Genomic DNA, 25133 nt, shown 5'->3' with positions numbered 1-25133 from the left:
GTAAGAATAAGAGCAGTTTACTTCTCAAAACTGAACCATGTGGGATCAAACTCATGACCTTTTGGATACTAGTCAGCGGCTGATACCATTACGCTACCGTGGCAGCTGTAGTAAGTATGTGTCAATATAGCATGCTAAGATGGCATTTTTCTGCAGTTATATTTTTGAATAAAAGCATACTTGTTCTGTTATATTTGTACCTTTTGTAAAAGTGTTTGATATTTGGACTTCAGGCTTCATACATTATATAGTTTATGCTTACATTTTGTCATTTACTACTACAAAATGAAAAACGTTTCTGTTTTAAAAATGTGTTTACATGGATTACTGTAGAAACGGAACACACGTGAAATGTGTGTGTTCCAAATAATGATCTATTATTTCCACTCTAAAACTCCACTTCACTCCCAGATAATCAATCAAGGCATGAGCTGGGAGAAGTTTGTGCACGTTCTAAGTCGGTGGGGGGATGGAATAGCCGGCTGCTTGCAGCCTGATTTTTATCAGCACATTTAGATGACAAAAGGCGCTGGTGGAGAGCTGTGAACGATTTTAAGCGATTTAAGGTGGGACGGAATTACGAGTTTTTTCGTAGGCTCTGGTAATTCTAGTGTTAATAACCAGCTGTGAAGAAGAGGCCATCACCATCAAAGTCTCTCTGAAGAGATGAGCTGGAGTGACATCAAGAAGGGAGGATGTGGCCTTCATAGTGGGTACAGTTTGGGCAAGAAAGCAAAGACAAACAGAGTCAGACAATAAAGACAAGTCAGGGACAACAAAGGAAGTGAGGCAGGTGGTGTAATCAAAGATCTGATCTTAGGATTTTAAAAAAATTAGGTTGGTGTATTGGCATGAAAAGATTACTGTGAACTTAATAAGAATAATGTAAAGAATAAGTGTGCCCATTAATTCTACGTCATTAAATGAAATTAATGGTTCAGCTGTAATTACAAAAAATGGGCTTGGACAGTGCATACAGTTTATTCAAGTTAAAGAAGATGAATAGGAAAGCATTTTCATTACTTCTAACAGACACTTTGAATGCCGTGTAGATAAGACAAAGCCTCAGTAGTATTTAAATCATTTGTGAATTATAGATTTGGAGGTGCTTTGAGGAGTATCTGCATAAATTGATGATATTCACATACAATACAATACAATACAGTTTATTTTTGTATAGCCCAAAATCAAACAAGGAGTGCCGCAATGGGCTTTAACAGGCCCTGCCTCTTGACAGCCCCCCAGCCTTGACTCTCTAAGAAGACAAGGAAAAACTCCCAAAAAAACCTTGTAGGGAAAAATGGAAGAAACCTCAGGAAAGGAAGTTCAAAGAGAGACCCCTTTCCAGGTAGGTTGGGCGTGCAGTGGGTGTCAAAAGAAGGGGTCAATACAATACAATACACAGAACAGAACAAATCCTCAATACAGTATACAAATAAAAATTTTAGAAGTATGTAGCAGAATTTAACAGTAGAGGATATCCCATTATAAGATTTGGATTTGTTTAGAGTCTAGGATACCTCATCCATCAAGCTGCCTCCCCCATTTGTCCATTCCACAGATGAAACAGTGCTGGGCCAGCCAATTTGATGAAAGGACCCCTCTTTCCCACGATTCCTGCGATCCTCCATCAGGGATGACTTTACCTTAGGCAGGCAAAACAACTTGGCAGGTGGGGCGTAGGCACCAAGTGCCACATTTGAGTACCGAGAAGAGAAGCAGAGTAGGTGAGGGTTAGTATCCAATTATAACTATCATGTTACTTATGTTTTAGTGCTAATGACTAACAACAGAGATGCAGTCTGTACAGTTAATCAGCAGCTCTAGTCAGGGTGTGCTAAACTGAAGTAGTGAGTCTTCAGCCAGGATTTGAAAGCTGAGACCGAAGGGGCATCTCTTATAGTAGCAGGCAGACCACCCACAGTTTAGGGGCCCTGTAACTAAAAGCTCGACCTCCCCCTGTTATTTTCTTAATCATTGGAATCCTAAGCAGACCGGCATCTTGAGGTCTTAATGTGCGCTCGGGTTTGTAAGTCATGATAAGTTCAGACAAGTAAGCCAGACCTTGGCCATTTAGTGCTTTATATGTTAAAAGGAGGATTTTGAAATCTGCCCTAAACTTAACCGGGAGCCAGTGTAAGGATTTAAGAACTGGAGTTATGTATTCGTATTTTCTTGTTCTTATAATAATTCTTGCAGCAGCATTGTGGATTAACTGGAGGCTGTATAAAGAACAGTTTGAACATCCAGTGAACAACGCATTGCTGTAGTCAATGCTACTAGAAATAAATGCAGGAATTAATTTCTCAGAATCCTGTTTATTTAGAAAGCACCTTAATTTCCTAACATTTTTAAGATGAAAGAAACATGTTTTGGACAACTTTGTAATATGTGCTTTAAATGACATGCTAGAGTCAAAGAGAACTCCGAGATTGCGGGCTGATTCAGTAAAATTAATTGGGATTCCAACTGAGTTAAATGATAACAAAATATTGCTGTGATCAGCGTCATTCCCTCCAACAATTAACATCTCTGTTTTATCTGTATTTAAAGACAAGTAGTTCTCATTCATCCACTCCTTTAATTCACTAACACAACTAATTAAAGACAACATTGGAGAAAATTCATTTGATCTAAATGATAGGTATAACTGGGTGTCATCTGCATACGAGTGAAAATTAACATCCATCCATCCATTTTCCAACCCGCTGAATCCGAACACAGGGTCATGGGGGTCTGCTGGAGCCAATCCCAGCTAACACAGGGCACAAGGCAGGAACCAATCCTGGGCAGCGTGCCAACCCACCGCAGGACACACACAAACACAACCACACACCAAGCACACACTAGGGTCAATTTAGAATCGCCAATCCACCTAACCTACATGTCTTTGGACTGTGGGAGGAAACCGGAGCGCCCGGAGGAAACCCACCAACACGGGGAGAACATGCAAACTCCACACAGGGAGGACCCGGGAAGTGAACCCGTTTCTCCTAACTGCGAGGCAGCAGCGCCACCACTGCGCCACCGTGCCGCCGAAAATTAACATTATGTTTCCTAATGAGAGATCCCAGTGGAAGCATGTAAAGTGAAAACAGTAAAGGTCCCAGTACTGAGCCCTGCGGGACACCATATTGAACTTCTGTGTATAATGATGGAGTACTGTCAGCACATTTCTGTACATACTGGAATCGATTTGATAAATAAGAACTGAACCAAGCGAGCACGGGGCCTGTAAGCCCAACATCATTTTCTAGCCTGTGCAGTAAAATAGAATGGTCAATGGTGTCAAATGCTGCACTTAAGTCCAACAACATAATTACAGTGGAGTTTCCTTCATCAGAGGATATCAGAATGTCATTTACAACCCGCGTTAGTGCCATTTCTGTACTATGACCAGTGCGGAAACCAGACTGGAATTTCTCAAATAAATTGTAATGCGTAAGGTGTGACTGAAGCTGACTGGCGACTACTTTTTCTAGTATTTTAGAGAAAAGGTAAATTTGAAATAGGCCTATAATTATTTAGTATGTGTGGGTCTAGGTCTGACTTTTTAAGTAAAGGTTTAATGACTGACACTTTTAGTGCATCAGGTACTGTGCCATGCAATAATGAACTATTGATAATGTTTAGAATAGGCGCTGCAAGAACATCCATTGCACTTTTACTAGTTTTGTTGGCACTGGATCTAGGGAACAAGTAGTGGGCTTCATTTTAGAAATTAAAGTTAAGACTTCCTGCTCAGTTACAGGATTAAAATTACTAAAGTGCTGAATGCAATGTGAGGCAGGGTCTGCTAAGCTAGTATTTGGTTTGTACTGTGATGCTGAGATCTGGGATCTTATATTTTTAATTTTCTCATTGAAGAAGTTCATAAAGTCTGTACTGCTAATATCTGTTGGTATTTTGCACTGTTGATCTGAATTCCCATTTGTTAATTTAGCCACTGTTCTAAACAGTACCCGAGGATTTTTATTATTGCTATCTATTAATGTAGAATAGTATTCTGAGCGAGCTTTAAAGAGGGCTTTTTTATATTTATTAACACTCTCTGTCCATGCAATTTGAAAGACATGTAGCTTTGTTGTTCTCCATCTGCTCCAGTTTTCACACTCTAATTTAAGAGCTTGAGTGTTTTCATTAAACCAGGGAGAGTTTCTATGTGCTTTGATCACTTTTGTTTTAAGGGGAGCCACTGTGTCCAGAGCATCTCTCAAGGTCACATTATAATGTGATGTTAGCTGATCTAAATTGTTTTCCACGTTTACATTTGATGTTAACTGATCTAAATGGTTTTCCACAATTACACTCGACTTACTCAAGGTATCTATAAATTTTGAAGCAGAATTACAATCTAGATGTGCACTGTCTTTGTTTTAATCTGTGAGTGCGTTGGCAAGGGCAGTACTAAAATGTAATTAAGTAGTGGTTGGAATTATTTTTTTATTTAATGGAGTAATATTTAAATTTTGAATTTCAACTTTGTAAGTTATAATTAAATCTAATGTGTGGTTATGATTATGAGTTGGACCTTTGACAATCTGACAAAATCCTACTGAATTTAACAAATAAGTAAAACATTTGCTAAAAGTGTCAGTTTCCACATCAATGTGTACATTAAAATCCCCCATCAGAACTACGTGATCATAATTTATAGCCAAATCAGATAGAAGGTTGCTAAATTCAGTCATGAACAATGAATATGGCCCTGGTGGTCTGTAGACTAGCACTATAATTGTGTTGGAATCTGTTTTAATATTTAAAATGAATGCCTCAAAGGATGTAAAGTTGCCTAGATTTTTAGACGTGATTTGCATTTTGTTACAATGAATTATTCCAAGGCCTCCTCCTCGACCAGAATCTCTAGACTTATGAAGGAACGAGTATCCATCTGGTGACGCCTCAGCTAGGGGAACAGTGTCACATTTACTAAGCCAGGTTTCAGTGAGAAGACACAGATCAGATTTTGTACTTAATATAATATCATTTACCAAAACAGCTGTCTGCCAAGAGAGCAAATGTTCAATAAACAGCATTTAAAACTGCATAGTTCTTGCTGAACTGGTGATATATTTTTAGTTTTAATTTGAACTAAATTTCTATTACAGATGCCCTGGTGGAGGGTCTGGTTTTATCCCTTGGTCTAATTATACACCTTATTTTTTTTGGTTATTAATTAATTTAAGGTTTGTATCAAGACTACATTTTCTGGATCCCCACAACAGGGATTTTTGGTAACAACTTTTCTAAATATCTTCATATTCACATTCAACGTGCAAGGGATGAGGGAAAGATTTAGCAGTAATCATTTATTTGTTAACCTAGGAAAATGTTACTTTTAATAAAAATGAAGTACTATTTTTTGCATTATGACACTACCTGTAAAATTGTAGCTATGGATTAATTAAAAGTCAGTAGTACTAGGGTGTTGTACTGTGTTAGCCATTATGAATGTAGAGAAAAGCCAAGAAAAATGACACCTTTTATTGGCTAACTAAAAGGATTTCAATATGCAAGCTTTCGAGGCAACTCAGGCCCCTTCTTCAGGCAAGATGTACAGAAGAAGGGGCCTCAGTTGCCTCGAAAGCTTGCATATGAAATTCTTTTAGTTAACGAATAAAAGGTGTCATTTTGCTTAAACGTCAATGCATTTCTAAACTGGAAATCCACAGAGAACTTAAAACAGATACAACAGATTGTGGGCTTTGCTAATTACTAAAATGCTTTATTAAAAATTCTAATTTGGCCAGCTCTCCCATTACCTCTGTAACAAAAATGAAGCAAAAATGAATATGGATGGCAGCACTCCTCTTTTCTATTGCAGCAGTGCTCGGACATCACAGTTAATCGTACAAGTTGATAGATCAAGTATTGAAGTTGGTACCATTCATTTACAGAAACTCCCAGATACTAATATTATACTTGCCCGTGCTAATTTTTCCAGAAACTTTGCCTCAGCAGACTGCAGTGACCAAAGTTTGAAGAAAAGTAAACGTTTAAATGCCAGACAGACTAGGTGATGTAATTAATGATTTATTATATTTTTCTAGAAATATATATATTTACTTGGGTGGCACGGTGGCACAGTGGTAGTGCTGCTGCCTCGCAGTTAGGAGATCTGGGTTCACTTCACGGGTCCTGCCTGCATGGAGTTTGCATGTTCTCCCTGTGTCTGCGTGGTTTTCTTCCCACAGTCCAAAGACATGCAGGTTAGGTGCATTGGCAATCCTAAATTGTCCCTAGTGTGTGTGTCCTGTGGTGGGCTGGCATTCTGCCCAGGGTGTGTTTCCTGCCTTGTGCCCTGTGTTGGCTGGGATTGGCTCCAACAGACCTCTGTGACCCTGTAGTTAGGATATAGATAGATGGATGGATATGTTTAATTCTATATAATATATATATAAATATATATATATATTGTGGCAGTAGGGGGCGCTAGTTCTCCCTTGAACCCTGAGGTAGAATTCCAGACACCAGGTAAAAGTCCAATACCTTTTATTTTCTTCACAAAACGTGCACAAAGCACCCTCCACACTACTCATATATTTAACTACTAGCTAAACACAATAACCTCTCCTCCTCGCCCAGACACTTTGCTCCTCTCCCACCCAGCACAGCTCTGTGTCTGGACTGAGGCACCGTCCTTTTATAGCCCCTGACCCGGAGGTGTTCCTGTCCCAACAGTCCACAGTTCCTTATTCCTTCCGGGTCAGGGCAAACAGTCCTTTTCTTCAACCCGGGAGCACGTCGTTCCTTCCTGTCACATGACCGTGATGTACTCCCGGGTTATAGGGCACACAAGAGCCCATGAGCCCCCTACAGCGACTCGGTGGTCCCAAGGTATCCAGCAGGGCTGTGTAAAAACACTACATAGTCCATAAGGCCCTGCTGGAACTCGGGGCACGATCCTGCTGTCGGGAGAGCTCCTTCTGGCAGCCTGGGGGTGCGGACCGGCATGGAAAGCCGGCACTCCTCCACAATATATATATATATATATACTAGAAGACCACGTGCGCTTCGCTGCAGTCGCTGTAGTTGGAATAATTATGTATCTACATGCAACTTATAGAGCTTCTTTATATACAACATTTTTGGTTTGTCCTGCTGGAGCCAAAGTATATAAATTTTCTCTATGACTAATTCGTGAACATGTTGCATAAAAATAGAAACGGGAAAAACGGCAAACCCGAGAACAACAGTAAATGAGATAAAGTAAAAGTCTACTAAACACTAAAGTACAAAAATGAAGTAGAAAGTAACAGTAAACCGCAACACCGCCGGGAACACCGGCACACCGCGTCTACTAAACACTAAGAAACACTAAGTAGAAACACTAAAGGAAAGAATACTATTCAGTAAGTACTGCGTCGAGTAAACAGTAAATCAGTAAAGGAGAGAGGACTAAACACTAAGGAAAAAGAACGGCAAGACCACGTCAGGTGCGTAGCTCAGCTCAGAGCGAAATGAAGTGAATGAAATGACGTGAATGGGAGGGGAGATGATCACGTGACTCCCGACCCGCCTTAACTCTCGATCCCTACACAAACACACAAACACAGTCTCTCGGATCCCAACTCTCCTTTATATGTATATATATATATATATATATATATATATATATATATATATATATATATATATATATATATACTTCTGTTTTGGGTTTTCTTAACTAGAAAATCCATTTTTGACATTTGTTTTTTGGGTCTGAGTCTCATTTTATAGTTGAATAATTTGATGACATTATTTTTGACTGCATCTTGTTTTGTCAGCAGATGGCTCCATTCTGAGCTTTGCATTGCTGTTGCCACAGTAACACTCTAACTTTGAGATTTGATTCTTGACCTCTGTTTTGACCTCAGCTTTCTTTTTTGACAATGTTATCGTCCCAGTCTTTCCACTCCAATTTCTTACGTTCTCCTTTGAGATAGTACAGAATATCAAATGAGTAAAATGTGGGGCCTCAGGTCTGAACGTCTATTTGATAAAATTAAATCCTTGGAGTCAGAACAACATAAACAAAAAGATGTTGTGTCAGAATTAGCTCCTGATATCCATTTCAATTTGAGGGATGAAGTAGTGCAGTTAGTAACTGAAATACAGAAACCTGAAAGAAGAACTCATGCAGGAGCATAATGCATAACAGAAGGATAGCAATGATAATTTCATAATGAAAAGCTGCAGTTAAACTCTTCTTAAAAGTTTATTAGTAGCGCATGAAGAATTTGAAATGACTAAAGTCTCTGGTATAGTTCATTTTGGGAAAGGTACAAATGTTATTAGTAAAGTTATGTTACAAACACTGGGAATAACTCCAGTACCTTTAAAATTCAAGCCATGAATTGCGTTGATCAACGGGTATCCCTTCAGCAAAGTATTATTTAAATCAACCACCAGCACAGTTAGAAAAGGACTTCTTTATAGAGAAACATGAACTGTTTTGCACCCTAAGATTGATTGGTAAATCAAAGTTGTTCAATCATGGAGTTCCAGGTGTTTTCATAACTCATTGAATATAGAAGATATTAACACTTCTGCTCTTTGTGCTGATGTGACACTGCTTCCTGCACAATACATAGATTTCCAAAATCTTATTTACCACCATATAGGGAGTGTGGCTGCTTGATTGAATTATTGTTTAAGGCTCATATTCCTAAAGGGAACGTTTATGCCCTTACTCATTCTGAGACTATATCAATGGATAAATAAATTAAAGAAAACAGAAAATGGTGATATACACCTGTCCAGTAATCCAGTATGGGCTATAACACCAGAAAGTTTTAAAGAAGTCGGTAGTTGTGAGTTTTCAGCCATAAAATGGGGCTTAGCAGAATGGAGACACTGGTGGGTGAGGTCAAAATATCCATGACCATGACCATGAAATGCATGGCTATTTATAATCAGTGACTGAATGCTACACAAGCTCAGTAGGCCCTTTTCTTCAGTCAGCTTAATTTTGTTATATCCTACCTTTCTTGGAAAAATAATGTTCTGGATTTATGAGCTAGACAATGTTAAGTTGAATCCTGAAAACATCATTCCTCTAGAAAAGTTCTTAGGAGTCACCATGACATCCCATCATCTTAGTCTAGAAAATGTGATTCAAGAGGCTCAATCAAATGAAGCAGCATCTTTCAGGTTACCTCATTGTATATTACGTTTCTTCAAATCTACGGGGTAAGTTATTAGATCAGGCACATTGGTCTGGTATGTTTGGTGATCCAGGCCTAACTCAAACATTAATGAAACAGAAATGATTCTTTAAATGGGAGAGTGAGCAAAGTGACATTAAAGACAGTCTTGGCCTGTGAGGTTTGTTGTAGGACCAAACCCTTATTAGATTTGTTTTTGGATTTGCTACAATCTAATGTATTCCTTGTCTGTCTTATCCTCGGGAATCTTCCATCCTCTGAAGGTTATAAAAACATTTTAATAGTAGTAATGTGTTTCTCTAGGAATTCTCACTTTATTCAACTAAAGAAACTACCTTCTGCTAAGGAACTGCTGGCTAATCATTTTATAAATCATATAGTCTCTCTGCATGGATTCCCTAGCTCCATTTATATCTGATCATGGTCCTCAGTTTAAGTTCTAGTTCTGGAAGTTCTTTTGCAATTGCATGAGGTGCACAGTTAATTTAACTTCACATTACTATCTGAAAGTCAATGGACAAGCTGCGAAAAAAAATCTTAGATACAGTAGAAGGAAAACTCAAATCAAGATGACTGGAGTGACTTACTGCTGTGCAGAGTATGCTAGAAATATTCTTCTTCTTTCCACATTAATAATGTTTCCTTCTGAATATCTATATGGCTTTCATTCAGTCTCTTCCTTGGTACCTTGTGTTGCTGACTATTTCAATTTATTGAGATCAGTTAGGTAGTTGCTAGTTAGGTGGAATATAAAGATATCAGGTGGCACTGCCAAATGATAGGTGAATCATAAAAGAAGACTTGTTTACAAGGTCAGGGTGAAAGTTTGCATAGGCACATGAGATATCTGCCAACAGAGTCCGTCCCATAAGCTGGCATCTCGTTTCAATAGGCCCCTATGTCATAGGAAATCTGTATGTTTGGTGTCTTATGGTTTGGCTTTGCCAGTCCACTTTAGGACTTATTCGGCCTATCACGTTTCTATATTGAGACCTGCTGGACATAGCCAATATCATATGAAAAAGCATCCACAGCCATCATTTTCTGTGAACGGTTCAAAGGAATTTAATTCAGTGTATTTTAGATTCTCATTGTTTTAAGGTAACTGTGTGCAATATCTTGTTTACTGGAAGGACTATGGCCTGAAGGACCAATCTTGGGTCCATATGAGTGACATTCATCTGCCTGGACTGCTGTCCATACTTCATGTTCAATTTCTTAAAGAATCTGACAGGCACATTTGAAGGCCATGCCCTAGATGGGGGCTTGGCTCTGCTTTGTTTAATGTTTTTTTTAAACTCAAAAAATTGTCTTTACATTTGTTGTGAATGTTTCTTACTGAGATAATCCATTTTTTATGTATATTTCTTGGTTGGACCCTTTATATAATAGTTTTTAAGTTTATATTGTTATTTACAACTCTGTCTTGGTTTGGTAATGGGCGCTGCCATTTTGAGAGCTTTGCATTGTCTGTTGCCTTGGCAACACTCCCATCATTTACCAAAAGTATGTGTTGCTGATGTCACTCAAAGTGACGATAGAAAAGTTACTTCTTGTAAGCTCCAAATTATCTGTTAGTGCAGAAACTTACTGCCAATGATTTCTCTCTCTTTTATTTCTGGATTTGATCCCTCCTTGAAATAAGACTTTGAATTTTGGTTTGGTGTCACAGGTTTTGACGATCAGTTCTTGACTCGGGTTTGGACCCAAGATTGTTTTTTTAGTCCTGGCCTTGAGGTTGCTGTGAGCAGAAACAACTGGGAGATGAAAACACAAGCTTAGTTATGGAAAGGCAGGGGGTCATTACTGCCAAAATTGTACTTCTAAAACCAAAGCACAAAATCAAAAATGAAAATCAAATTCAAAGAACAAAATCTTTGGTATGGCTTACTGAATTTTCATTTGCCTCAGTAAATTTGATTAGTTTCATGGAGAGTTTTTCAATAAATTCAGTGCACTGTAGCAAGAAGGTGTTAAACCGCCACCACACAGGCCTGTAGGAAGAAAGTGGCAGGTGAAGATTTATTGTGGAAAAACTGCGATTAGACAGGCAGGTGGAAAGTAAATATGTGTTAAGTAAGTAGGGTGGCAGTGTTTTAGAGATAAATATACAATGTGGAGGAAGATTTGTGATGGAAACTCCTTTACAGATGAGTTAAGGAGACAAATCAACCAAAGCCAAATACAGAAACAGGCTTGGCTGGAGTGAAAGTGGCATGTGCAGTATATTGATTGATTAGATGTGGAGCTTTACCTCAAAGTGGGTCAATGAAAGAGTTTATTGTTCGTCAATACCAGCAATATTATTGAGTTTGTAGTTCCTCCGTAATATTCTCCTCTCTTCAGTGTCATGACTCAAACTCCATTACCATACAAACCTGCTGGTCTTCTGATTATTTTCTATATGGCTTTTATCATCGCCCATCAGACTGACTTGGTGCTGATGATATTCCCAAAGGTGTAGTTGTATGTCTTCCCCAGGTGGAACCTTAAATTTATTTCTGCTCTGATGTCATTGTTTTCTGTAAACACTTCCAAGTAGGTGTAGCAGTCAATGCCACAAAACTCGTGCCTCTTCCTAGATGATGTGTACCCCTGTTTTACTTTTAGTGATGCTGACACTGAATAATCCAATTTGGTAGTAAAACTCTCTAAAAGTCACCTGAATTGACAGATTTGTGTTGGCTGTATGGAATAACGTATACTTTTATGTATTATATCGTACAATTAGTTTAAGCAATTGTGCAACTAGAAATGCAACTAGAAAAGCCTGTCAGTTACGTAAAGAGAGAAATAACAGGAGCAATACATTATGATGTAGATTCCATTCTTTAGACTTTCTGAGTTTCTGCTTTTGTCCATCTCTACCTCTTTACCAGACAGGAAAGCATTTTTAACTTTTATTGTATTTACTTATAATGAAGGTTAGACTAACTTTTGTTAACCTTGTAATTATCTTTTTTTTTTTAATGCTTTGTAAGAAATGCTCTCAATTAGGGCACACATTCACTGTTGATGTCTTGTGCTTTCCATACATTTTAAATAAAGAGCGTATGGACTAACTGCTGATCTTCTTGCGTGTTTTCCATGACAGTTAGGAGAGTGGTGCCACTAAGGACCAAGCAGATGACTTTTGGAGGGAGACGGACGACATCAACAATAAGAAAAGGTGAGATAAAATCATTTGCCATGAATTTAGATAATCGCCTGTCTGAGTGCTCTGGACTGGCATGTTTGGTCTTCTTTGAAAATAATTAGAAATGTGCTTGTTTTTGTGCACTGAGGTTTTGTCACAGTAACCTGCCCTCCCACTGGCAGATTCTCTGTCTGAGACTAATATAAATATTGAAGTAAAAAGCAAATAAGTGGCATAAGAATTGGCATGAAATAATAGAGGAAAGAAAGAATCCAGAGCATCTGGGTGAAGACTGAGATTAGGATTGACTTTCTTCTCAGCCTCTGCCGCCACACAACCCTTCTGCCCTAGAAATGGTGGGGGAACTGGAGTCAATTAAGTGCAACCTTTTCAAGAAAAGAGGGCTTGAGGCACTGCTGAACTGCTTTATCTGATAGGAGAGTCCCCGAGCGTAAGCATGCAGGGATGAAAAATGAGGGTCTGAGTCCCTCTGAACCATGCAAGGGTTCAAAACCCTCAAAGGGGTCAAGAAGCTGTTATTCTTACGTGAAGTGTCTACAACAACTGGACTTTGATTGGATTGGATTGGATTGGAGATTGGAGCTTGGAGGCTTGAAGAAACATACTGATTTGTTGACTTCATCGTTGCAAACAAGAAAGAATTGTTGAGAGTTGCTGAGACTTGTTGTTTTCTGTGGTGTGGGAGTAAATTAAAAAAATAAATTTTGCTCCTATAAACGTATGTTTTGGTTGCTGCTAATGAACCATGTGGATATTTTAAAACTTTTTTGTCCATTTAGAAGGGTTGATTACTTTTTTTTCTGACCGCACAGGAGCAACAGCAGCCAAGTGTTTGAAGATGCATTTGGAAAGATTCTTGTTACTTGCTCTTGTTATTTGTATTTGAACTAGTGTCGGTAAGGCAAGGCAGAAAGCAGCAGTAGCTGACACTGGCATCTCTGTAAGTGAATTTTTCTAGTTTGGACAGTTCTTAAAGGAAAAGTACAGCAGTTAAGAGGGTAACAGCGCAAAGGTTCATTAATACAAAGGAATACAAACAGTGCAGGTAGAGAGATTTTAATTCAAGAATAAGAGGAGTACAACATTAGGAGAACAGACAGAGAAAAGTAATGTTAAACTCATAGAAAGAAAAAAACAGCAGGCAGTCAAGTGGGAGAAGATTACAGGAGCTTAAGGGGTCAGAGGTGTAAAATATTGTAGCAGTTCTTTAATCTAATTTGTTTGGCTTAATTCTTTTTATTTTTACCATTTAAGTTAAACAATTTAATTTTAATAAAATAAAAATAAAGTTGAGGCAATTTTAGAAATCCTAACTCATATTTTAATAATAAGGCCAGTGCAATGCAGGTCCTGTTGGATGTTGGACTTTTTAGATGATGGTTTGGAAGAGCCAGTCCCCAGAAAGGGAGAGGTAGTGATAGTTGGGGACTCGATCATCAGGGGGATTGAAGCGCAGGTGTGCTCCAGAGAGAGAGAGTCTCGCACGGTGTGTTGCCTTCTGGGAGGTCAGGTGGGAGACCTCCCCGGAAGGGTGGATAGGCTCTTGGCCAGAGCGGGGGTGTACCCAGTTGTCATAGTCCATGTTGGAACAAATGACATGCATAAGGGTAGTCTGTCAGTTCTGTGATCCAAATTCAAAGAGTTAGGTGCCAAGCTGAGGAGCAGAACTGACAAGGTAGTCTTCTCGAAAGTTCTGCCTGTGCCACGCGCCAGTCCAGGTAAGACTGAGGAGATTAGAAGGCTTAACGCGTGGCTCAAATCTTGGTGCAGGGTAGAAGGGTATAGGTTTATGGGGCATTGGGACTCCTTTTGGAACAGATGGGACCTGTTCTACCGTGACGGGTTACATCTGAACTGGAGGGGCACCAATGTATTGGGGAGGCGTATGTGTAGGCTAGTCGAGGATTGGGGGGGCAGGGAGTTTAGGACAGGCCAGGTTTAGATCTATACAAGGAGGAACAAACAACGGGCTAGAAATAAAAAGTAGCAATGTAAATTGTAACCCAATGTTTAAATATAAAAGTAAAACGAGCAACACATTTAAAGTAGCTTGCCTTAACGCTAGAAGTATCAAAAATAAGGTAAGTGAGCTGGAGTTGTATGTAGCAGAGCACAATTATGATATTATAGCAATAACAGAAACCTGGCTAAATAACAAAAATGGGGATGAGTGTAACATAGAGGGATACACATTTATTAGGGAGGATAGACAGAACAGAAAAGGAGGTGGGGTTGTTGTTTATGCCAAACAGAATTTAAATGTAAGTCCTCTTCAGTTAGATGATGAGCCCCATCTTTTTATTAATATCAAAAAGGCAAGTTTACAGGGAGATATTATAGAAATGGGGGGCTTTAATTTCCAAATATTAACTGGGATAACCTTGCAGATGGAGGAGCACAAGAGCAGGAGTTTTTAGAAGTAATCAGCGACTGTTTTTTAACACAGCATGTTAAAGCACCAACACGAGGTGAAGCCTGTCTGGATTTAGTATTCTGTAATAATCAGGATAGAATTGAGGGTCTAGAGGTGATTGAACCACTAGGGTCAAGTGACCATAATGTAATACAATTCTCAGTATTTTGTAAGAGTACAGATGCAAAGACTAAAATTGTTAAGTTGAACTTTGGTAGGCTAATTTTGAGCAGATGCGACAAAGTCTAAGTAGGATAGACTGGGATAAGCTTTTAAATGTGGAGACAGTCGAGGAGCAGTGGAACAGATTTAAAAATGTGTTACATGAAATGCAGGACAGATACAGACCTAAATGTGGGATTAATAAGAAAGTAAAAAAAAAACTCCACGGTGGATTAATAAAGATTTAAAAAAGAAGTTGCAAAGGAAAAAAAACTGCTGTATAAGGCATATAAGACTAATGACTGCAAAGTGAATAGTAGAGCGTATGAGAAAATGAGGGCAACCATCAAGAAGGATATCAGAGAGGCTAAAAGACAGTTGGAGAGGAATAGAGCAGATAAGGAGAAAGAAGACCCTAAGAGATTCTTTCAGTATTTTAATAGTAAAAGAACAGACAAGGAGGAGGTGAAGTGCATCAAGAATAGTAAAGGGGAATTAAAAGAGGAATTTGGACATTGTAGTGGAAGAAGTGCCTGCTTAAGGAGTAATATTTTGGACAAATTAAATAAATAAATAGTTGCATAAATAAATTAAAGTACTGTGAAATGGGAGCATAAATAAATAAATAAATGTGTTGCATAATGTAATCATAAATAAATAAATAGTTGCTCAGATTAATTAGACTGAAATCAAACAAATCACCAGGACCAGATAATATTTATCCTCGTGTTCTTAAGGAGGCTAGTGAGTACAGATATAAACCCTTGACACATATTTTTAGGAAGTCACTGTGCACTGGAGAGATTCCAAAGGACTGGAAAATGGCAAATATCATCCCATTATATAAAAAGGGTGACAGGGCAGATCCAAGCAACTATAGGCCAGTAAGCTTAACATGCATCACAGGAAAATTAATGGAAGGAATTATTAAGGATAAGATTGAGCAACACATGGCAAGGACAGGAGTTTTACTAAACAGTCAGCATGACTAAGGAAGCAATAAAAAGATACAACCAGAGTGCAGCATATGATATGACATATCTTGACCTTCAGAAAGCATTTGATAAGGTGCCATATGAGAGATCGGGCATCAAATTAAAACAAGTGGGAGTTCAGGGTGTTTGTACATGGGTGAAAAATTGGTTCTAACACAGGAAGCGTGATGGTGCAAGGAACCTTCTCAGAACTGGCCTTTGTTAAGAGTGGTGACCAGCAGGGGGCAGTGCTAGGGCCGCTGCTACTTTTAATATATATAAATGATTTAGATAGGAATATAAGTAACAAGCTGGTTAAGTTTGCAGATGATACCAAGATAGGTGGATTAGCAGATAATTTGGAATCCGTTATATCATCACAGAAGGACTTGGATAGCAGACAGGCTTGGACAGATTTGTGGCAAATGAAATGTAATGTCAGTAAATGTAAAGAATTACACATAGGAAGTAAAAATGTGAGGTTTGAATACACAATGGGCGGTCGGAAAATCGAGAGTACACCTTATGAGAAGAATTTAGGAGTCATAGTGGACTCTAAGCTATCAACTTCCCGACAGTGTTCAGAAGCCATCAAGAAGACTAACAGAATGTCAGGTTATATAGCACCTTGATGTGTGGAGTACAAGTCACAGGAGGTTCTGCTCAACCTTTATAATGCACTGGTGAGGCCTCATCTGGAGTCCTGGGTGCAGTTTTGGTCTCCAGTCTACAAAAAGGACATAGCAGCACTAGAAAATGTCCAGAGAAGAGCGACTAGGCTGATTCAGGGTTACAGCGGTTGAATTATGAGGAAAGATTAAAAGAGTTGAGCCTTTACAGTTTAAGCAAAAGAAAGTTAAGAGAAGATATGATTGTAGTGTTTTAAAAGTCCAGTGGACCGTTATTTTAAAATGAGTTCATCAAGAACACAGGGACACAGTTGGAAACTTGTTAAGGATAAATTTCACACAAACATCAGGAAGTTTTTCTTTACACAGAACTACAGACACTTGGAATAAGAGACTAAGTGGTGTTGTAGACAGTAGGAATTTTTGGATCTTTCAAAAATCAACTTGATGTTATTTTAGAAGAATTAAGTGGATAGGACTGGCAAGCTTTGTTGGGCTAAATGGCCTGTTCTCGTCTAGAGGGTTCTAATGTTCTAAAAAATACTCCCATTTTGGCCATTCAAAGCCCAGGTACTTATCACTTGTGTTTTGTTCAGGGGTTGAACACAATAAAGTCTTTGTTGATAGACCAGTAGGTGTGACACTCATTAAGGTGAATTCCACACTGTGTTTAATTAAAGTGCAAAGAACAACAGCTGACTCAGAAAAGGTTGGTTTGGCATCTGCTGGATGTTGTCTGACTGATACTGGACTCTTCCACCAGAGGCTAAACCAGTTGCACCAATGTTGCTGCTCCCAAGGCCCGACATCATTGTGCATTATATCAAGATTTGTGGTGGTAAAGGTAGTAAATCAAACAGGGTCTCCTCCTTCTTTTAACAGGACGTGCCAACAAAGCCAAGCTGAGCAACTGCACCCAAAATAAAGTAACCAATCTGATCAGATTGCTTGTAGGACGTGGGCACTCACACATTCAAATAGGCACACTATAAAAAATGTTATGATACTTCTTTTTTGCTGTTCAAGCAGCGTGTTTTGTGTTTTAACTGTCATTTATTGTTTTATTTTAACTGTAATGTATGAATAATACGTATTTAAGAATGTGACTAACATTACACAATGTGTTCCTCACAGTTTCCATTCTTCTCTTTTATTTTTATCTTTAGGTTTTGGAACTGCAATTCTCACCCTACAGCCTCCTGCCCCTCAGAGCAGAGAGGAGTTTTTACAATCTGAGTGTGTGCTTTATCAATCAATCAATCAACATTTATTTATATAGCACATATTCATACAAAAAAATGTAGCTCAAAGTGCTTTACAAAATGAATAGAGAAATAGAAGACACAATAAAAGATAAACATAAGTCAACATTAATTAACATAGAATAAGAGTAAGGTCCGATGGCCAGGGTGGACAGAAAAACAAAAAACTCCAAAGGCTGGAGAAAAAAATAAAATCTGTAGGGGTTCCAGACCAAGAGACTGCCCAGTCCCCTCTGGGCAATCTACCTAACATAAGTCAAACAGTCCTCTTTGAATTTAGGGTTTTCATGGAAGGACCTGATGATGATGGTCACGTAGACTTCTGGCTTTCAGTCCATCAATGTTGGTGCATCATGATGCTTTGAGTAGGTGGTGGTGGCAGGCCGCCACCACAAAAAACCGGAAAAAGAAACAGAAGAGAGAGTAGGGGTCAGTATGGATTTTAGAGCCACCATGAATAGTTATTATGAAGAATTGAACATACAGAGTATCAGGATTAAGTTAAAGTGAAGTTATAAATTTGATTTAATTGAATGGATCAATAGATAGAAATCATTTCTCTTTTAATATTTCAGGACAGATTTTTGATAAGAAAATGTAACCACCAGAAAGTGCGGTGTGAGTGTTGATGGTGGTCCTGTGACTGGTTATGAGAAACAGAAATACAGAAGCACCAAAGCAGCCTGTTGGACTTGAGTCTCTTAAGTGTAAACTGAATTGTGAAAGAAATTATTATTTTGTATATATATATATATATGGTTTTTTTTTATAATTCTATATGTGGATGTAAAGGTGCAGGTGTATATTTCTATATGTGTTTCTTCTGAGGTAGAAGAGAAGCTGCCAGAAGACAACTCACATTGCTTCTTCCAATCATCACCATATTTAAAAGCCGTATCTACATTCAGTACATCACCACTAACACCTGTTTTCTCTTTTCAAAACAGACATTAAACAAGGATCTCTGGATCGAGCCCCCTCTTCCATTGTTCTTACTTTATCTACTTTAGCAACCAATTTATGGCTTTAATGAAAAAGAAAATGTATCTGGATGGAGATTCAAAAAAGAAAAAACATATTTTAACTATTTCTATAGCCCTAATGTTACTTGCTGACACAGAAACTTTGCTTGGTTGCCCCAGAATATGCTATACTTTCAGAATCAGAATCAGAATCTCTTTATTGACATCAGAGTATCTTTATCTTTATTGTCATTGTAACAAATACAACGAAATTAGGTGCAGTCCCTGTGGTGACAAAATCTAAATAAATATAATTGCAAAAGGATAAGAAGAAAAATGTAGAACACAAACATTCAACATAAGACCTTAATTGCACATAAACACTATTGCACAAGATATCATCTGTTGCACTGCTGCACTGGAGGTGATGAGGTGGCATTCAGTGCTCTAATAGCAACAGGATAGAAACTGCTATTCAGTCTATTAGTCTTTGTTTTGAGGCTCCTCTGTCTTCTGCCTGATGTCATGAGTGGGGTGTGAGGAGTCTTTTAAGATGTTTTCCACTTTCCTGAGGCAGCCAGAGCTGTGCAGTTCATCCAGAGAAGGTAAAGTGCAGCTGATGATCTGCTGGGCAGTCTTCACGATCCGCTGAAGTGCAGCTGGAAAACCCCACGCAGAGGCAGTTAGCACAGGATACTCTCAATAGAGCAATGATAGAAGGACACCAGCAGTTTTTGAGGGATGTTATTCACCCTGAGGAGAGCCTTCTTCACCAGCTCAGCTGTGTTCACACCCCAGGATAGGTCTTCCATGATGTTGACTCCCACGGAGCGAAAGTCTGACACCCTCTCCACACAGTCCCCTCTGTTGTAGAGTGATTTGATGTCTGTTTTCTTTTTCCTGAAGTCCACAACGAGCTCTTTGATCTTACTTGTGTTCAGAAGCAGGTTGTTGTCAGTGCACCATGCTGTCAGTCGCTCCACTTCTTCCCTGTAGGCGGACTCATCCTCCCCAGAGATGAGCCCCACCAGAGTGGTGTTGTCTGCAAATTTGACAATGGTGTTGCTGTGGTGGGCAGGGGCACAGTCACGTGTGTACAGCCTGAAGAGCAGGGGGCTCAGCACACACCCCTGAGGAGAGTCGGTGCTGATGCTGATGGCCGAGTAGATGTGAGGGCCCACCCTAACCCTTTGTGTGTGGTCTGTCATCCATCCATTATGCAACCTGCTATATCCTAACTACAGAGTTATGGGGGTCTGCTGGAGACAATCCCAGCCAACACAGGGTGCAAGGCAGGAAACAAATCCCAGGCAGGGCACCATCCTACCGCAGGGCACACACACCCATACCAAGCACAAACTAGGGACAATTTAGGATCGAGAATGCACCTAACCTGCATGGCTTTGGATTGTGGGAGTAAACCACGCCCTATGTAGTCTGTCAGGAAGTCTTTAATCCATAGACAGGTGGAATACAGGAGTCCCAGGGCTAGCAGCTTGCACACCAATCTGTGAGGGAGGATGGTGTTAAAAGCAGAGCTAAAATCAATAAAGAGGAGACATGCGTAGCTCCCCTGCTGCTCCAGATGTGACAGGGTAGCATGGAGAGCAGCAGAAACAGCGTCCTCAGTAGACCTGTTAGCCCTGTGAGCAAATTGGTGTGCATCAACGGTGGGGGGGTGAAGGACATGATATGATTACGGACTGGTCTCTCAAAACACTTCATCAGCACCGGGGTTAACAGTAACACCGCTACTGGCCGATAGTCATTCAGGCAGGTTATGGGTGATTTTTTTTGGTAAAGGGAGTCACCACTGCGACACTCAGGGACACATAATGTTGCACAAGCTCCCCCAGCAAGATGCAATCTGAAATGCTGGTTGAACACCAAATTTGACCACCTTTACTGGTGAGTCCTGACCCCTGCAACTTTTAGCTGCATTATATATACTGTATATATATAATATATATATAAATATCTTTGGTAGGAATGTAAGTTAAATTTAGTCATCATTGCATAAATTTTTCTTCACCATAGAAATTTAAAGACTAAATTCAACTTACATTCCTATCAAAGATATTTCTGTCGACTAATTAGAACCAACTTATATCCAAACAGAACTTGAAAAGATATATTATTTTGAATCTGATCGCGCATTTTAGATCGACTTGACGCGCACCACATTGAGCCCGCGTGCTATTGTGCTCTCGCCTGCCTGCCTCAATAAGTCACCGTCGCTTCGCTCTTACTTTTTTACCGTTCATTTAATCATGGCTAGTCGTGAAAAAAATTTTAAATGGAAGGAGGATTACACTGAGTATGGCTTTACCAAAACAATTATTGATGGAGAATAAAGTATTCGTTATTCATAAAGCTTCAATTGGTGATCTGTTTTTCTGTGTTAACCTCATATTTTTTCATACTTCTTCTCAAACCAGGGGGGTGCAAAATCGGCATCGTCCGTCACAGACGGTATATATATGTGTGTGTGTGTATATATAATATATGTGTATATATATATATATATTGAAATAGTTTTACTGTCAAATAATGCAAAGAGTACGCGGCACGTGTTTAAGCCTAATTCTGGGCTCATCAGGCGTACACACTCACTGCACCCCCTCTCGGGAATTGAACCTCGGACGTCAGCCTCTTGCATTGCACCACGGCGTGTGGTTCGTTTATTTGACAGTATGTAGATGGGGGTATATATATATATATATATATATATATATATATATATATATATATATATATATATATATATATATATATATATATACCAAAATACCGCGCTTCGCAGCTGAGAAGTAGTGTGTTAAAGAAGTTATGAAAAAGAAAAGTGAACATTTTAAAAATAACGTAACATGATTGTCAATGTAATTGTTTTGTGACTGTTATGAGTGTTGCTGTCATCAAGGATTTGATTGTCATTATTTCGTTCAATCAGGTTCGTATTTGTAGGATGTGTTGTGTTCAAGTTACATTCCGTGTTTGTCAACCGTTGTAAAGATATCAGGTTTCATTCATCGATTCCTTTCTTACTGCATCAATAAACAGCTTGCCTTCCTCTTTATTTGAGATGTGACACACTGCATGCACGGGTTTTTTTTTTTTTACACTGTCTTCCTTTAGCTGGACATTGACTTTTTTCCACCGTGTGCTTTGTTTCCACAGTAGCTGCAATTATGAATATGCTTGTATGCATCACTCGCTTCTTATTCTTTTGCTGCCTTCTCAATTGTGCAATGCGTTTTTTGTTCAGCGCTCTTTGGAGCTCTTGCTTTTTGTCTGCGTACTGCGTTCACAGTCAGTTCACGTGAGCCGCTTGGACTACATGCATCAAAGGTTCTCAGCTATGCTTGTGCTATCTTGTGCGATGTCCATGGCTTTATTTAGTGTTGGCTAAGACCCGGCACTTAAAGGTTTCTCTTGCAGTTTCGCTGAGTTTGTGCCAAACACCACCCTGACCATCTCATCTTCTTTTGCATAAGCACAGCCCTAAACCCGCGAATATTTAGCGGTAGAGTGTTTCTATTGGATTGCTGCTGACGGATGGCCTTATATGGGCAGGCACTCAATTACGTGGGAGGCGTGACGATGAGAGACGCAACTCCGCCTCACACGGCGACTGAGCTGCAGGCTATGGTCGGTATATATGTACATAAGTAGGTTCCAGTTATGACTGTTACGCGTAGAATTTCGAAATGAATCCTGCCTAACTTTTGTAAGTAAGCTGTAAGGAATAAGCCTGCCAAATTTCAACCTTCTACCTACACGGGAAGTTGGAGAATTAGTGATGAGTGAGTGAGTGAGGGCTTTGCCTTTTATTAGTATAGATATATAGTGAGATTTTTGAGATCCTGACAACACCTCAGTTACACTATGTGCTGAAACGCTGGTAATGCAGGCAGAGATTGCTTGTCCATCACTGGTGTTTGAGGAAAGTGCAGGTTCACAGCCCCACCGCATTAATAAGCCTGTCGCACAATGGTTGATGCATGGAACAGTCCAACCCGTCCACTGACCTGGTCCTGTCACTGGTTGTTTGCTGTGTCTGTGTGTATTAAAGTGGTAGATCCTATTTGAATAAAGACCCTCACTGTTCCTGGTTTGATTGGAATAAAGGAAGCCTTCTCTTGGGAGCAAGACAGTGTTTCACGTGTCACAATACAGGTATATTCAATAAAATATATACATATATACATTTTTACACATATGTATTTTCATACGTAAATTGTTTTATATTACAAAGGACAACTGCTTGCCTTGTGTAAAAAATATCAAATGTTTGATCATGTAATATGATGTTTGCCTTAAGGTTTTACATTTTCTCAGTCATTTCGGCATCTAAATAAACCAAAAGAATCTACTAGCCTGAGTGATCCAAGGCAAATGACTTCACTTAACTCCAATAAATATGTTAAATGAAATCTATTGAATAAAATAAACATATACAGAATCACTTTACAGAGTTGTGATGGGACGCCATCGTGGCTGTGGCGGATTTACATTAAAGTGATTTTTATGCAACATTGTCAAACCAGTGTAATCCAGTTCAGGCTGCATTGTGCCTAAGTCAGGTGCTTCACAGCCACAACCATACAAGGCCAATTCAGAGTCGCCAATGAACCCAACATGCACTTTTGTGTGATGTGTGAAGAACACCAGGAGTCACACGAGGAGAACATGCAAATCTGACAAAAACAACACCTGTGTGCTGAATTTAAAGTCGTGAAGCTGAGTCTGTGAGGCCGCAGCTCCACCCTTTGGCCATCATGCTGTCCTGTAGAGAGTTTTGCCAGTTCAGTTCCTCTTCTTCACATTTCTTATTATTTTGAATCTGTGTCTTTTGATTTTAAAGGTCATTTCTACTGAGTGAATCTTCTCCTTTACTGACTAAGCTGATTCAGCTCACTCCATGATGATTTTCTTCATGAACTGCATATCTCTCAGCACTCAATGGCTGGCCACTAAATCAGCGAGCAGTCAGTCATGAGTTTTATGACATTTCATCACAAACATTTCATTCTCAGGCATTTTTTGTTTTATTATTTATTTTTTATCTTCATATTCCATGTAGCCCTGACCTGTGGGGTGACCCCTAAATGTTTAGTTGGCCACTGAAAATCGAAGAACTAAAGACTGGGAATTGAAGGAGCAGAATGAGGATCAGGGGTTTATTGTGAGGAAAGAAAAAATCAAGTTGGTGATGAAGTGTGACAGGGGATTGATTTTAAATGAAAGATGTGGATAGTGACAATAGAAAGTGTCATTTAATAAAGTCAGTGGTCAGTGTGGACAGGCCATTTGAAATCTGACCTTGAAGTGACCTTATGGCGTTTATCCCAATTCCAGAATTTTATTTTTAATCTCCACAGATTCTGTCCAATCAAATGAGCTCTTTACAGTCGACGGCACACGTCTGACTCTTGTCAGTGCAGCTCCTGATTAGCTCTTGTTAATTTTCTGTGTTGTGCTCAGCCCCCAGTCCCATTACACAGATTTCCTCCCAGTTATTTTCTTTTGTCTCCTTTCAGACTTCTGTCCAATCGCACTGGACATCAACACACCACACAGAGACTGCTGTCTGTCTGAAAGGGATAAGAAGGTGACGCGTGATGGGACAGAGATTGAATATCCTTATCATCCTGACAGATTTGACTACTGGGAAGTTCTGTGCAGAGAGGCTCTGACTGGGACTCACTGTTACTGGGAGGTGGGGTGCACTGGAGACTGGATTCTGATTGGAATCGCATATAAAGAACTGAGTGCAGCTTTGGAAACAATGACAAGTCCTGGGGCCTCATGTATAATGGCGTGCGTAGAACTCGCACTATAACGAGAAACGCCGAAATGCGTTTACGCACAGAAAAATCCAGATGCATGTGCGTACTCCAACTTCCACGTCCTTCCGTTACATAAATCCCAATCAGCGTGAAAACTAACGCTCGTGCACGCGCATTATGTAACGCCCCAAATCCTCCCAGAATTACGCCTATTTGAATATGCAAATCAATATAAATCGCCCTTAAGCGCAGCCTTCTGTGAAAAGACAATGGGAAAAGCACGGGGAAAATATAAGAATTTCAGCGAATACCAAGTGGAGGCAAAGTAAAAACATACTATTTGTTCAAATAAACCGTGGTATAATCAACAAAATGAAGTTGATCGAGTGACATAGCGTGTTGGAGAAACTTGAAAGCTCACATTCACAAAATCGCACAGTGCCGGAAATAAAAAAGAAGTCACATATCAAAGTTGCCGTGAAAAGAAGAGTTGTAAGCCCACTATCTGAGTGTCATATGAAAGCTTATTAGGGTACAGAGAAAAAAGGCACACGGTGGGGAAAAAGCACGAAATGTCAACTTTAATCTCGAATTTTCCACTTTAATCACGTAGTTTATTTTGTCATTTAGTAGAAC

At 39.4% G+C, this 25133-nt stretch overlaps 2 protein-coding genes across 6 annotated transcripts in view; both read left to right on the top strand.

Moving 5' to 3' along the window:
- The window catches only part of LOC120521855 (NACHT, LRR and PYD domains-containing protein 12-like), a 1152437-nt gene that overhangs the window by 913459 nt on the left and 213845 nt on the right, over window positions 1–25133 (top strand). The window lies entirely within an intron of this gene.
- LOC120521933 (E3 ubiquitin/ISG15 ligase TRIM25-like) overlaps window positions 1–25133 on the top strand; it is a 49024-nt gene that overhangs the window by 19368 nt on the left and 4523 nt on the right. Inside the window, exons 5-6 of one of the 3 annotated variants that reach the window (XM_039743206.1) lie at window positions 12244–12318; window positions 17651–17802. In XM_039743206.1, coding sequence (XP_039599140.1) covers window positions 12244–12318; window positions 17651–17763 — 188 coding nt within the window. In that variant the 3' untranslated portion in view covers window positions 17764–17802. Of the gene's footprint in view, window positions 1–12243; window positions 12319–12433; window positions 13024–17650; window positions 17803–25133 lie in introns of those variants that run through there. The other 2 variants (XM_039743212.1, XM_039743201.1) reach the window with 2 other exon arrangements.

This window comes from Polypterus senegalus, chromosome 2 (assembly GCF_016835505.1).
Source record: "Polypterus senegalus isolate Bchr_013 chromosome 2, ASM1683550v1, whole genome shotgun sequence".
NCBI classification, from domain to species: domain Eukaryota; kingdom Metazoa; phylum Chordata; class Cladistia; order Polypteriformes; family Polypteridae; genus Polypterus; species Polypterus senegalus.
This window is presented reverse-complemented; position numbering and strand designations above follow the sequence as displayed.